The 15950-nt window shown below is 42.7% G+C and overlaps 1 protein-coding gene across 1 annotated transcript in view; it reads left to right on the top strand.

The window, feature by feature from the left end:
- The window catches only part of SH3GL2 (SH3 domain containing GRB2 like 2, endophilin A1), a 128322-nt gene that overhangs the window by 82570 nt on the left and 29802 nt on the right, over positions 1 to 15950 (top strand). Inside the window, exon 2 of the mRNA XM_070742530.1 lies at positions 9665 to 9733. Coding sequence (XP_070598631.1) covers positions 9665 to 9733 — 69 coding nt within the window. The remainder of the gene's footprint in view (positions 1 to 9664; positions 9734 to 15950) is intronic.

Genomic DNA, 15950 nt, shown 5'->3' with positions numbered 1-15950 from the left:
GAGCAATGCAACATAGGGCTCAATTACGGGATTATCAAAGGTGATTATGGTGTCACCTGTGTTTGGGTGTAGTCCACAGAATGAGGGCTGGGTGTGGTCCCCATAATGAGGGCTACAGTTACAAAAGGGAACTGAGGCAGAGGCAAACCGCGGACGTTTATCTGTGTGGTTTGGATGGCTTTGCTGTTCCCTGCTTTGAGATCTTTGCTCTGTGTTTTTTGGATTCAACCCAGCATTTTCAGGCAAGTGGGCGTTGGGAAACCTGTGAATCACAGCTTCGTGACTTTGGAGAACTCCTGGAACTTTCCTGCTACGTGAACTTTGTATCTGGTTGCTTTTTCACTTCACATGCACTTTGTATCTATCTGAACTTTCACTTAGAACTGTGGTTTACTCCTGAAGAATAAGGATATTTTGTTTAGTTTTTCCTTTTGTGTTTAATACAATTGTGCTGTTTATCACTGCCCGTGTGTGTCTGACCTTCTTTCCTGGACCCTTATCAGGCAGAACAATACCTAGAAAGGAGGTATCTAAACACAGAGCTTCATATCGAGAGAGATATTCGTAGCTTGGAATAGCTTTGCTCAGAAAACCATGTCTCTGTGTCTATGATTTCTACAGTTAAAAAAGCAGTATCGCAAGATGAGTTGAGCTAACTGTTTCCATTGATTTAGAAGGGTTCTCAGATAAATTCTGTAAAATTTGTGTTAGGATTATCACCACATTCTTAAAGTATTGTTGGACTCAAAACGTTGTACCATCAATTTTCCATACGTTTTTGCTTAAAGAATAATCTGGAGCCATGAAAAACAGGCATAGGGGCCACTGGCTCCCTTTCCTGAGTCCAGGAGAATCTAGTTGTCAATGAGAATAGTGTGAAATTGTGTGGTCATGATTATTATATATTTGTATCTGTACTAAAGAACTTTGGAAGCTATTCTTCTATTTTTTTCATATTATTTTTTTCTTTTCAGGTTATACTTATAATTCTTCTTTTTCTCACTTATGTCTCTTTCTAACCTTTCCATTTTTCTGCACTTTATCAGTTTTTGAAACTCTGCAAATGAGAGATTGTGTGGTCATGGCCTGTTTATAGAAGAGAAATAGGGATCTGACTAGTAGTTCCTTGAGCAAGGAAGGTAAATGCTGGACACGCACAAAATTTATTCACTCCTGTCCCCGAAGTTCTCAGGGACACAGCTTTAAAACAAAATCCACCCCTTTTGAAGCTTTGATCATTCACAGCATTAAATCAAGTTATAAAGTCCAAATAAAGAAAGTAGCCAGAGAAGTGTGACAAGGTTGTATATTTTCCCCCTATTTATTCAACCTGAATGCTAAATATATATCAAGGAAGAAGATGACTGTGATTTATAAAATTGGAAGGAGAAACATCAATAATCTTACCTGTATGCTAATCTGCACTATGCTGGCGATGCTATTCTGATAGTTGAAAATGTTAAGGATCTGCAAGCTCGAGTAATGAAACTCAAGGAGTACAGTGAAAGAAAAAAAAAAGGGGGGGGGGAGGCTAAAATTAAATGTAAAGAAGGCCAAACTAATGGCCTTGGTTGGTTATTAACTATAAAGTCCTACACAGCATTGGACCAGATTATTTACAGGACGGTCTTCTGCCTCATGTGTCCCAGTGACCAGTTAGGTCGCACAAAGTCAGCCTTCTCCAGGTCCCGTCAGCCAGACAATGCTGACTGGTGGGTCCACAGGGAAGAGCCTTCTCTGTTGCGGACCAACTCCCCCTGGAGATTCGTACTACCCCCACTCTCTTGCCTTCCAAAAGGCATTAAAAACACATTTATGCTAGCAGGCCTGGGGCCATGAGCGATAATTCTGCTCTGCCCAGTAGTATGAATGAGGGATGATTGATTGTTTTACATTGGGTTTTATGTCTACTTTTCTTAATGTTTTAATTGTATTGTACAATTTTTATCTTTGTTTATATTTTATCCTGTAAGTCCCTGAGTACAAGGGCGGTTTACAAATCTAATAGATAGACAGACAGACAGACAGATAGAATAGGTAGCGCAACCAGCCTTAGAATTGATAATAAAGATATTGAAGTGCTGGATAGCTTCTGCATTTTAGAATGAACTATCAACAGTAAAGGAATAAGCAGTTGAGAAATTATTATTATTATTTATTAAATTTGTATGAACAGCCATGAAAGCCTGGAAAAAGATACTCAAATGCCATGATGGTTCTGCACCTACAAAGATTAGAAGGAGGCAAGTAATGGCATTTCCATATGGAAGTGAAAGCCATACTTTGAAGGAGCAGGATAGGAGAAGTATTGACGCTTCTGAGTTTGGTTGGGGAAGACACCTGTGAATATCAAGAAAAATACAAGTGACCAGGCTTAAGTTATCTTAATTCAGACACGTAATATGAAGACCTAGTTTCCTAGAGAAGACTTGAATGCGGGGAAAGATGGAAAGAAAGAAAAGACAATGGCCAGCAGTAAGGTAGACAAATAGTTTAACAGTAGTGATGTGTGCATCATTGGAACACCTGAAAAACTGAATTAAGAGCAAAATCACCCTAGAAAAACTTTCTCCATGTGGTGTCCAAGAAACAGAATATCCTACGAAAATAGACTAACAATCCTGGGCCTAGAAAGCCTAGAACTACGGTGCCTAAAACACGATTTGAGTATTGCCCACAAGATCATATGCTGCAACGTCCTACCGGTCAATGACTACTTCAGCTTCAACCGCAACAACACAAGAGCACACAACAGATTCAAACTTAATACGAACCGCTCCAAACTTGACTGTAAAAAATATGATTTCAACAATCAAGTTATCGAAGCGTGGAACTCATTACCGGACTCAATTGTGTCAACCCCTAACCCCCAACATTTCTCCCTTAGACTCTCCATGATTGACCTCTCCAGGTTCCTAAGAGGCCAGTAAGGGGCGTACATAAGTGCCTTTCGTGCCCTGCCCAATTGTCTTTCCTTTCTCTCACTTATCATATATATTTTATTTCTTTCATATATCCTCTCCTCTAAGTTCACTTTACCCTTATATATATTACTACATGTCTATTTTTCTTCCTATGTATTTGTGTATTGGACAAATGAATAAATAAAAATAAAATAATAAAAAATTAACCACAACTTGATAGCACATCATCATGCTGTTCCCCTTCCCACACAAATGCCTGGCAATTCTTTTGGAGGGAATGGCCACGTTTTCTGCCTGGGAAGTGAGCAGGTTTGAAGCTCTGTTGAAGGGTGGGGGAATTTTTATAGGCCTCAGGAGAGAGGTCCATGATGCCAAGCCCCAGGGAAATCAGGAGATCCAGACTGCCAATGGATACAGCATAAAGATTTATTGTAAGCTTAAGCTGTGAACTACTAGCGGCCAAGAAAAATTAGCGGGAGGTAAGAATAGAATAGAATAGAATAGAATAGAATTTTTATTGGCCAAGTGTGATTGGACACACAAGGAATTTGTCTTGGTGCATATGCTCTCAACGTACATAAAATAAAATATACATTTGTCAAGAATCATGTGGTACAACACTTAATAATTGTCATAGGGGTCAAATAAGCAATGAAGAAGCAATATTAATAAAAATCTTAGGATATAAGCAACAAGTTACAGTCATACAGTCAACATGGGAGGAAATGGGTGATAGGAATGATGAGAAAAACTAGTAGAATAGAAGTGCAGTAGAAGATTTAGTAGAAAGTCTGACAGTGTTGAGGGAATAGGAATTCAAGGTGGGCTCAATTATTGTGGACATGAAAGGACTCAAGATTTGACCCCACCCTCAGGCTCAGCATGGTCATCTCCTGCATATATAATTAGGGTTTTTTCGTTCTGTCTCTGTCATTATTTGCAGTGATCCTCCTTTAAACAGGAAACCTTTTAGTTCAGCAAGCACTGACTTTATCTTCATTTTTCTCTGGTGGTACGGTTTATTCTCAAGGAGGCTAGTGTTTTTCTTTCATCACAGACCACTAGATGCCTAGTGGAGGATTTGTGGTTTCAGGCTCGATAGCACATGTTCCCTTGTCTCACAGCTTTTCTAAAAGTTGCGTGTGTGCCAGGAATTGATTAGGGAAACGTTCTGTATTCCCCCCCCCCAATACAAGCCTAGCTGCTGTCAGTGCTTTGCATATTTTCCCCAAAAAACTACTCTGTTAATTTTTATGATTCTTTGACCAGTTTTTTCACAGTGAAAATTATCATATCTGCATAATTCCAGAGTAATCAAGATTGGAGCCCTTGTCGAAGTGAGGCTATAGGAAAGAAACTAGCAGGGGGGGGAAACAGCCTGATTTTTGTGTCATTCATTAATAGCTGCCCAGAATTGTCTGATTACCAACAGTGTTGCAAGCAGTTGAGATGCAGCTGAACTATTTCTGCAGTGCTAATGATAGCAATAGCACTTAGACTTGTGTACCACCCCATAGTGCTATACAGCGCTCTCTGGCTGATTTTACAATGTCTGCATATTGTCCCCAACCATCTGGATCCTCATTTTACCCACCTCAGAAGGATGGAAGGCTGAGCCAACCTTGAGCCTTTTCAGAGTTGAACTCCAGGCTGTGTGCATTCTAACCACTGTGCCACCTAATGGTAGCAGTAAAACAGTTATCTCAAGGTCATCTAAGGCAGTGATTTTCAACCTTTTTTGAGCCGTGGCACATTTTTTTATATTTACAAAATCCTGGGGCACACCACCAACCAAAATGACACCCTAAGACCCTCTCCTCTTTTTCCATCCCTGTCTCCTCCCCCCTTGTGTGTGTGTGTACACACTCTTGAACCATTTCCAAAAACAGGTGAGGACTGGGTTTTTTCTCTCTCTTATTCTTTGGTTGCTTTTTATCATATGCTTTAAATCAAGAGTCACTTCTCTCTCTTTTGTTTCTCTCTCTTTCCCCTCATTCTCTGTCTCAATCATTTTCTCATTTCTCTTTTTTCCTCCCCTTTTTGTTTATTTCTTTCTCTCTTTCTCCCTCTCCTTTTTTCTCTCTCTCTCTTGCTTTCTTTCTCTCTTTCTCTCTCTCTCTCTCTTGCTTTCTTTCTCTCTTTCTCTCTCTCTCTCTCTCTTGCTTTCTTTCTTTCTCTCTCTCTTTCTTTCTCTCTCTCTCTCATCAAAAAGTTGCGAGACCAGAACCCGAGCTTCCTTTTTTGTGGCACACCTGACCATGTCTCGCGGCACACTGGTTGAAAAACACTGATCTAAGGTATTGAGAGCAGAATTTACACCCGGTCAGGGCATACGTGGTCCCTTAGAATTAAAGAGTCCTCTGTTCAGCTTTCTGCTAGGCTTCTCTTTTCTCATGGAACTTCACGCTTTCCTCTGTAGTGAGCGAATAGTGGCTCCCACCAACTCTCTACAGAGAAGACATTTTTCTGCACTCGTGTGTTAAGTGATTAGATGTATTTGTGTGTATCTCTCTTCAGCCCACATATGGCTGTCTAACCTTGTGCAAACTGAGTAACAAATGCATCTCTGTGTGTATTAAGTGGGTGTATTGTTGTACCAGGTCTAGGCTGAATACATTCATATTTCCTACCACTCTAGTTATAGGATGAGTCAAGCAAGGATTAATCCCATCTGGTGTTTCAGGATTGTTTCAGACATCTCTTAAACAATTACCCTGGAAATATTACAGAATGCCCAGCTAGCCCTGTTTTTTTCTGACAGGCACTCCTATATACAGTGTTCCTTCGATTTTCGCGGGGGATGCGTTCCGAGACTGCCCGCGAAAGTCGAATTTCCGCGAAGTAGAGATGCGGAAGTAAATACTCTATTTTTGGCTATGAACAGTATCACAAGCCTTCCCTTAACACTTTAAACCCCTAAAGTGCAATTTTCCATTCCCTTAGCAACCATTTAAATCATTACTCACCATGTTTATTTATTAAAGTTTATTAAAAAAAATATTTATTAAAGTCAGATGAAAGTTTGGCAATGACACATGACGTCATCGGGCAGGAAAAACCGTGGTATAGGGAAAAAACCCGCAAAGTATTTTTTAATTAATATTTTTGAAAAACCGTGGTATAGACTTTTCGCGAAGTTCGAACCCGCGAAAATCGAGGGAACACTGTAATGAATATTATTACAAGGATGCTTGTTTTATATTGTTTGCTATTTCAGATCATTCCTAACTGTATGGAATTGTGTGTGTGTTTCTGGATCTGATGCAGCCAAGGGCAAAGCTGAAGCTTTCATCATTTCAGTTAAAGATATAAAAACACAAGCAAAGCAACAAGTGAAATTACATTCATTTTTGGAAACATTATCGAAAGAAAAATAAAAGCTCAATTTCTTTTAGAGGATGTATGCTTTAAATAGCATGAAAATGTGATTCTAAAATTTTACTTCATCAGATCTTTTTCTTCTATCATGTAATTAATGGAACATTCATTAGAGCCACTTTTACTGATTAGAACATTGTTCACTTCATCAGTAATCTTGAATTTGAGAAACATTGCTTTATAGGGGCTTTTACATGGCTGGTTTGAAATATAGAAAAGGATGCCATGCAATGAATCACTATTTTCTATTTTAATTACAGGTATATACTGAGCTTTTCCATTTCCATATATTTACAGCCTCGCACAAATGCAGTGATACCTCATCTTTCAAACCCCTCGTCATACAAACTTTTCGAGATACAAACCTGGGGTTTAAGATTTTTTTGCCTCTTCTTCCAAACTATTTTCACCTTACAAACCCAAGCCACTGTCACTGGGATGCCCCGCCTCCGGACTTCTGTTGCCAACAAAGTGCCCGTTTTTGTGCTGCTGGGATTTCCCTGAGGCTCCCCTCCATGGGAAACACCACCTCCAGACTTCTGTGTTTTTGCGATGCTGCAGGGGAATCCTAGCAGCACAAAAACGGGCGCTTCGCTGGCAATGGAAGTCCAGAGGTGGGGTTTCCCAGCAAGGGGAGCCTCAGCAAAATCGCAGCATCACAAAAACATGGAAGTCCGGCGGTGGGGTTTCGAGGACTTCCATGTTTTTCTGATGCTGCAATTTTGCCAAGGCTCCCCTCGCTGGGAAACCCCACTTCCAGACTTCTGTTGCCAGCGAAGCACCCATATATGCAAATAATAGTATTCAACTCGTTCTATCCAGTTTGGGTGAACTGGTAGCACTGACTACCCTGACATAATGATGTCCCAATTATCCACGTTTTCAAGGCTGTGCGCATGTGCAGAGGTGATGCGTGCGAGTGTAGCATGCAAGCGCGCTCACATTTGCGAACTGGTAAGGAAGGAAGTGAATACCGTAATATATATGTCCCTGTGCCACAAATGTTTATAACAACCCACAATGTAATCAAAATGACAACACAAACCTCATGTCATTGAGCAAATAAAATTATTATGTAATTGTGTCATGACCTCTGATGCACCCATAGGGCAGTTTAGTAGTGGTTTGGGTGAACAGCAGGGGGATGAGATTTTGTCATTTGTTCACTCCTTCACTCAAAATGCACAATGTAGACTTCCAGTACTCTGAAGGTCATGAACACAATTGGAGGATGGTGACCTTGGCCATTCCCATGTTTTCCTAGGTGCATTTATACCATACACACCATCACGACCACCCTTATCAATTGGAATAAAGAAATCATTGCAGATTGAAGAAAAAGTAGAATTGTGGGTGTAAGCTAATGTGTTGTTATGTACAGCCATGCAGTCAAGGGCACATATGATAAGGGAAGGAGTCTGCTGTTCCAGTACACTTCATCATCATCATTGTACGCTAATTGAATATCAACAACATCCCCTCTAGATCTGCATTGACTTGAGTGTTTGTTACTGTTCTCCATAGATTCAGGGCAGCTTACGAAACAACTCAGGGCAGCTTATAAAAACCATTTATGTCTGTGTATATTTTATCTACCTACCTACTTATCTCAGCTACATCTTAGTAATAATTATTAAGTGCTTATATCAGTTCAAAATCATTTAGCTTCTGTATTATCTGTTTTAGGTTGATTGCATTCCTTTTATTTTACTCATAACTATTAAAAAGGAAGAAATCACTGCAATTTTCAAGTCTGATGATTGGAAGGAACAAGTTTATGGAAATCACCTTAATCCATTTCATTTTTGGAATGCATAGTTTCCCCTCCCCCCTTGAGATCTGATACCATTTAGCAGAATTGCTTAATTTTACTTTCTAAACAATAGCACCATCTAGGCAGCCATGACCAAGAGTTGATGTTGCACAATATCTAACAGATCACAAAGAAGTCCCAGTGCAATTTCACCAATATGATAAAATTTCAGAAATGTTTTTTTCCCTCTTATAACTTTTACTCAGAACAGCCTTTTCCAATTTTGAGACCTCAAGATGTGTTGCGTTCTACAGTAAGACCTCACCTATCGCGGGTGTTACGTTCCAGACCCGGCCGCGATAGGTGAAATCCGCGATGGGGAATTTATCGACTGATAGTACTTTAGGGGGGATGCTCCCTGCTCCCTCTTTCTCCTCCTTCCCACCAGCTCCGGATGCCTGGAGGCGAGCAACGTCCGGCTAACCTTTCCCCCCCACTACTACTTACTCTGCGCCTGAGGAAAAGAAGGGGAGGGGGGCAAAAGAATCGCGGCCCCTGAGCATTCCCAACCCACTGCTGTTCTTTGCAGCAGTTCGGCCAAACGTTGTCTTTTTTGCCTTGCCCTGGCTGGAAAGTCCCTGGTGAGCTGCCCCGGCTGGTTCTTTTTCTCTCTCTCCCTCTCTTTTCTTTTCTTTTTTTCCCCCTCCACCCGCCCAGCACTTCCTCTCCCACCCTCAAGCCCAGTCTGGAAATCCCCACCGCATTGCGTTCCTTTCTTTGCTCACGCTCGCTCGTTCGTGCGCTGCTGGGAGCTGTTTCTACAACCCCAAGCACACCGCCGCCGCCAACCACTAAGCACGCCTCCAAAGACTGCCTTCTCGGCACTGGCGAGGCGGGTTGAACGAGGGGACGGGCCTCCGCCGGAGCTCAGTCCCCGCCCCGCTCATCATTCACCCAGCTGCGGGCTGGTTGGCTCTCTTGCCTGGCCAAACGGAAAAGCGGGGGGCGCGGGGAGGGGGGGCGCTATTTCCGCACGCATTTCATTCAGGAGGGGAAAAAAGGAACGGCCGACCCCTAGCCGTAGTTCCGAGGAAGAAGTGACAGAGATGGCGCTCTTTTCATTCGTGCGTAATTGGGGTTTCGCTAACATCAGGAGTCCCGCTGCAATTATTCTAGCGCTTGTTTGTGTGGTGAAATGATTCAAATGAAGCTTCTCTCTGAGCATGAGCTGAGCGCTTGTCCTGCCCTTCCAAACTTCTAAGCGCCGTATCTGTGCCAACGCTGACTTTAAAACCCGCGATGAAGTGAAGCCGCGGTAGGTGAAGCGCGATATAGCGAGGGACTACTGTAATTCCCTAATATTACTTCTTCTCTGGAAATGATAAGACAGCTGAAGTAGCCTGCAGTTCTGCACTCTAACCACTGCACCACCTTGGCTCATATATCAAAGCATTACAACTACTTTATTTGTGTGCACTGCTTTGCACAGAAAAGTTTTATAAACATACATGCGGAGGAAGGAAGGAGTATGGTGTATGTTCACTGTGAGTTATTTATAATAAATGTGAAGTAAAAATCAACTCCTTTTCTTTTTTGCCTTTTATTGCAGAAAGTGAGTGAAAAAGTCGGCGGAGCAGAAGGAACTAAACTAGATGAGGACTTCAAAGAAATGGAAAGGGTGAGTCTGGGAGTTAATTGTTCATGTACGGCTTACTGCAGCATTCCTCAATTGAGTTTTATATATTTTGTCAAAGAACATAATGGACGTTATGTTTTTCTAGGTTGCTTATCTATATTTAGACAAAATAATTAGCATAATTGGTACTATTTAGATCAGATTAGTTCTATCATCTAGAGCAGGGATCTCCAACCATGGCAACTTTAAGACTTGTAGACTTCAACTCCCAGAATTCATCAGCCAACTTTGCTGGGAGTTGACCACAAGTCTTAAAGTTGCCAACGTTGGAGACCCCTGATCTAGAGCAGGGATGTCAAACTTGTGGCCTGTGGACCAGATGCGTCATGCATTGACCATGCCCATCCCAGTTTAGCGAAGGGGGCCAAAGGTACCCTATGTCACGTGATGACATGTCTGATCAGACACCTCTGATCTCAAGTGAAGTTTTATCAACTTCTTATTGTGTTGGGGTCTCATTCTTCAATTCCCATGCTGCTGCATTTTGGAAATTACAGTCCCACTACATTAGGTAGGAGAAGATTGATTTAAAAGTTCAAGAGATGATTGGGAAAGGAGAGTCCAGATTTTCCAGCAGAATGTCCCATACTTCTTGTCTACTTGACACCTACTTTAAATAAAATGGTGGGTTGTCAAGTGGTTCTTGCACTGATAGGAGGAAATTATTGGGTACACCATGCTCTAATAAACTGTGCCAAACTTCAGGGGGAGAGATAAAGCAATGATTCAAGGAATACTTCCTCCAAGGAGGGAATTTTAAGGCCAGGTGCATAGAAAATTGTAAGATGGAAGAATCCTATTACTATCCTCCTTGAAAAATATATGTTATTCTAATAAAAGGTTTGATTGTTCTTAGCAACCTTCAGGAGGATGTCTGTTCTACTTTGGAATGAAGACTTTTTTTAAAATTTAATTTTTTATTTATTTTATTTATTTGTCAAACAAGTATAAGATAACAGATATAAGTATAAACATGATTATGAATACAGGAAATAGATATCAATAATGGGGACAGTTGGCCAGGAACAATAGGCACATTGGTGTGTTTATGCAAGCCCCTTAAGACCTCTTAGGAATGGGGTGAGATCAACAGTAGACAGTCTAAGGTTAAAGTAATGGGAGTAATAACTTGGCAGTTTCATAAAAAAGAGATATACTAAATCAATTAATGAGCCACTATCCCATTTCATTAAAGATTAAAGGGTTAAATAAGGTCCGGGAGGGAAGTGTTTTTAATAGGAAAGTGAACACAAAAACAAGGGGACACAATCTGAAGTTAGTTGGGGGAAAGATCAAAAGCAACATGAGAAAATATTATTTTACTGAAAGAGTAGTAGATCCTTGGAACAAACTTCCAGCAGACGTGGTAGATAAATCCACATTAACTGAATTTAAACATGCCTGGGATAAACATATATCCATCCTAAGATAAAATACAGAAAATAGTATAAGGGCAGATTAGATGGACCATGAGGTCTTTTTCTGCCGTCAGACTTCTATGTTTCTAAGATAATTCTTGCCCAAATCTAGCCAAAAAGCTACAGCAGAATCCACACTTCAAAGTTGCTCTTATTAACCACTGCAAACTTGACTGTAAAAAATATGACTTCAGTAACCGAGTAGTCGAAGCGTGGAACTCATTACTGGACTCCATAGTGTCATCCCCAAACCCCCAACACTTTACCCTTAGATTATGTACGGTTGACCTATCCAGATTCCTAAGAGGTCAGTAAGGGGCGAGTACAAGTGCACTAGAGTGCCTTCCGTCCCCTGTCCTATTGCTCTCCTATATCTCCTATATCTTTCTTCTATTCCTATATCTCTTCTTCTATTCTTTCATTGATTTGTTCTATTACTATGTCTTCTTTTCTATTATTTCTTAGATATATTTTACTATGAGTATCTCCTCTATAACCTTCATCATGTATTTTACTATGTGTATATAGATATATACCCACTAAAATCCTCATTGTGTATTGGACAAAATAAATAAATAAAATAAATAAATAAGCTTTTCCTGCTTCTGATTTTATGGTCAAGGCCTTTCCATTTTATGCTGGTGCTTGGAGACGTCAATTAGGCCAGTCCTTGTCAATGCTAAGCATTGTAATGACACATAATAAACTTTAATTATTCCCCAGCTCCCAAAGAGCTTCTTGTCATTTGGCGACAAGCAGGTGGGTGAACAAATAAAAGGTGGGCGTGCAGTGGAAATTAATAATGGGAGAGAATATCTCTGCGTGTGCAGCAGTGCCGCTGCAGATGAAAAGAAGCGGCTAGAGATGTCATTAAAGGGGCTCGCAAGAGCATTAGGGCTGTTTTCAGATCTCTGTCCAAGCCGCCAGCAGCTCACTCGTACCTTCCCCATAGTATCTCACTTCTGGATGTCTGGGGAAATCAATCTGAAATATTAATGGAGTAGATGCATTTTTAATAGAGGAGTGGGCTTCAAAGGGTAGAACATGAGCAAGATTTCAAAATGTTGGTGGTTAGGGTGGCATGACCAGCCTGCAGTAGGGCTACTGGAAGGAAGGAAGGAAGGAAGGAAGGAAGGAAGGAAGGAAGGAAGGAAGGAAGAGCCTTATGGAGCAAGCAAGGAAAGCTTGCTTCATAAGATGGAGAAGCTTTAGCCTGTTCTGTGTGGTAAAATCTAATTGAAACCTTAGCAGATGGAAGAAGGGGGGAGAAAAGGAAGGGGTCCTTCATTTTCTTTGCTAGTAACTCAAAATAATGATGTCCCAAATGTCTTATTACTGAGAAAGGAAGGTATCTCTTAATTTAAACCAAGCCCTCACAAAAATCAAAGCAGCACAGGGAATATCTATAGATCACAGATACACACAGGGGTAGGCTACTGCCCAGACGGTGAGGAACGCAGTGGGGTAGCGAAAATGGAGCTCCACCCCAGAGCACCCAATTTGCACTGAAAGATGTTGAAAGAAAATGCAGGGCGTCCTGCATAAGCCACGCCCACAGTGTGGTAGTAAAAACTTTGGTAGCCCATCACTGCATACACACATATGTGCGTATGCAAACAAACAAGCAAACACACACACACACAGGGAGGGAGGGAGGGAGGGAGAAATTAAAATGCTGTGTGATCTCAGGGACCGCCTTCTGCTGCACGAATCCCAGCGACCAGTTAGGTCCCACAGAGTGGGTCTTCTCTGGGTCCCATCAACTAAACAATGCCGCTTGGCGGGACCCAGGGGAAGAGCCTTCTCTGTGGTGGCCCTGGCCCTCTGGAACCAACTCCCCCCAGAGATTAGAATTGCCCCCACCCTCCTTGCCTTTCGTAAGCTACTTAAAACCCACCTCTGCCGTCAGGCATGGGGGGACTGAGATACTCTTTCCCACTAGGCCTTTACAATTTTATGCATGGCATGTCTGAATGTATGTTTGGTTTTTACTTTAATGGGTTTTTTAATTGTTTTTACTATTGGATTATTGTGCATACTGTTTTTATTGTTGTTAGCCTCCCCGAGTCTCTGGAGAGGGGCGGCATACAAATCCAATAAATCAAATCAAATCAATGCCTACCACTCAATTTTGTCAGTCCGGCATTGCCAAATCTCGCTGAAAAAAATCCTAAAGATCAGGGAGGGTGGTAGATTTGTGTTTTTTACCACCCTTATTATTTGTAAAAAAAGTAATAATGATGATAACTCAAGACACTAACTTATTTAGTACTCCTTTCTCCGTACTGAAGGAGCGGGTCCAGCAGTCACATGGGTTGCTCACGTCCAATCCGATGGAACTGAGCCTAGTATTAAAAAAGCTTGCCGGATCCGCCCCTTCCCCAGAATTCGCTCAGTTCGCATATCCTGCGGTTGTATTGTGATAGCTCGTTCAACATTCTAACACCTTCCCTTCGATCTTTCCTTCAAAAAATAGTAAGATTATTGCCTTTATTTATTACTTGCACCATTGCGCCAGCCGTTTAAAGAAAAAAAGAAAAAAAGCGGCTCGGTTTTGTCCCTTAGGAGAAGTTGCGGTTTCGTTTTCCCCCGGCGGTTTTGCCGGTTACGATTCCTGCGGCCGCTAGTGGATTCTTCTAATCCCTTGGCCCGGAGGTCCTGGTGCAAGTATTTATCGATTTCATTATTGCTTATTTATCGTATAAATATATTTAAGGGCTTAAAAAATACCTCCTGCGGAGTGAGACGCCTTCCAGTCTCCTGGACTTAGTCGATCGCTTTTCCCTTAAGAAATTCTACGGAGCGATCTTTTCGGCGCGAAGGCCTTCGCGCCCTTTTTTTTAAAATCTAGGCCTCTCGTGTTGGCCTCCTGCCAGCCGCGTAGGCCTCAGTCCACCGCGTGGATCCCGGAGCGGGCCTTGGGGGTCCCAGGCTAAATTCTCCACCGGCTAAGCCTCCAACCAGAGTGCCTTGGTTTACTTAATTATTAAGTTTAGGGAGGCTGGCCCCGCTGGATTTGGGGGCACGAACTCTGGGTTTGCCCAGATTGTCCTCACTCTTCAGCAGCTTCGAGGCCTCGAAGCAGGATCCATTCCTCTTGGGAAGTCCTTGAAATTCTTCTCCTTATTATTTAATTATTGGCTCAGCCTTGTCTTCTGTTAATTGTCAGACTATGGCTTCTTTTCCCAAGAGAGGCACAACTAAAGGTCCCAGAGAGGCCAGGCCTACTGGCGATGAGATTACTAGCATCCCCCAGGCCTCTTCCTCCTCTTCTCCAGGGGCCCGCCCCCCGACCAAGGTCACCAGGGCCGAGAAGAGAAGGGACCTAGCCCTACAAAAAATTCATGACAAATCAGCAAAACGTTTGAAAGTGCAGGCCCAAGTAATCAGTAGTCAAGACCCCCCAGAGGCCTCTAGCCTGCCTCCTTCTGGGGTCCCTGTGTTATCTCTGGATGAGCCAAACCTAGACAGACCCCAACCTAACCTATGGGGCATAGGTCCAGAGGAACCAGATATTATTGAAGATTCCCCCCAGCCAGGATCCTCCCAGGCCTTTAGGGATTCTTCTGCCATTTCTGCTGATATTTCCAATTTACCTCCTGAGTTCCAGTCTATTTTTGCTGTGCTGTCCAAAGCCATTGATGCCAAACTCTCCACCATCAATGCGCTTCCTCTACCTCTTCCTCCTTCTCGTCCCTCCCGCCCCTTGGGTTCTTCCCCAGCGGTCAGAGCTCCTATTCAGGATGATTCAGATTCCTCCCAGGATGAATACGAGGAGATGGAGGATGATGAGGACCCTTTCCAGGGATTATCTGATGATGAGGAATCCCAAATAAAGGTTCCCCCTCCAGTTACTATTTTCCCCTCTCAATTATTCAAATCTCTTCTCCTCAAAGCTAGAATTTCTACGGGATTAGCGGCCCAGGAGAAACAAGCCTCCACTTCCACTGATCCCCCGGAGGAGAATTTACCTTACTTCACAGAGGAACAGGAGGATAACGAGGTAATTCCTATGCCTAAATTGTTTAAGGATGCCTTACTCAAACAGTGGGAATTTCCAGCATCTGGCCTTAATCCCTCCACCAAGGACAGAAAGTTGTACAAACTTTCCTCTTCCTATGAGGAACTTCTATCCTTTCCTAAACCGGATGAACCTGTCAAGATTCTTCACTCGGCAGCGGCTGTGCCAGGAGAGGCGGAGGAAGTCCTCCGCCCAGAGGACAAGCGCCTTGAGCAAATGCTCAAAAGGGGATTCACCTCTGATTCCTGGGCCATTAAAAGTTCTGCAGCGGCTTCCTTTTTTTCCAGAGCCATGCTGCTGTGGCTTCGCCAACTGCAACAGCATATTCCTCCCGATGACTTGAGAGGTCAACAAGACTTCAACAAGGTCTTTGCAGCTGCCCAGTACGTGGCTGATGCCACTTTGCAATCTACTAGATTTTCTGCTAAGTCTATTGCAGCTTCTACAACGGCAAGAAGACTCCTTTGGATTCGCCCTTGGCAAGCGGGAGTTCGCCAAAAGTGGCAGTTATCCCAGGGCCCCTTGAAGCGCGACCTGCTCTTCGGTGATCTTCTGGATCCACTCCTCACGGAAACCACGGACAAGAAGAAAGTTTTGGGTCCAACCACTAAAAAGGCTACCAAAACGCAGTCCTTTCGTCGCCCAGGGCGCCAGCAAGACCAAGCGGCGTCCTATCAGAGGTCTCCAGGTCAGTATTCCCCCCGCTTTCGTTCCCAAGGTAGGAACTCCAGGGGTAGAGGTTTTCGCTTCCAAAGGGGAG

Source organism: Erythrolamprus reginae, chromosome 2 (genome assembly GCF_031021105.1).
Source record: "Erythrolamprus reginae isolate rEryReg1 chromosome 2, rEryReg1.hap1, whole genome shotgun sequence".
NCBI lineage: Eukaryota > Metazoa > Chordata > Lepidosauria > Squamata > Dipsadidae > Erythrolamprus > Erythrolamprus reginae.
Note: the sequence above shows the minus strand (reverse complement) of the source record. Positions and strands in the feature narration are given on the sequence as shown.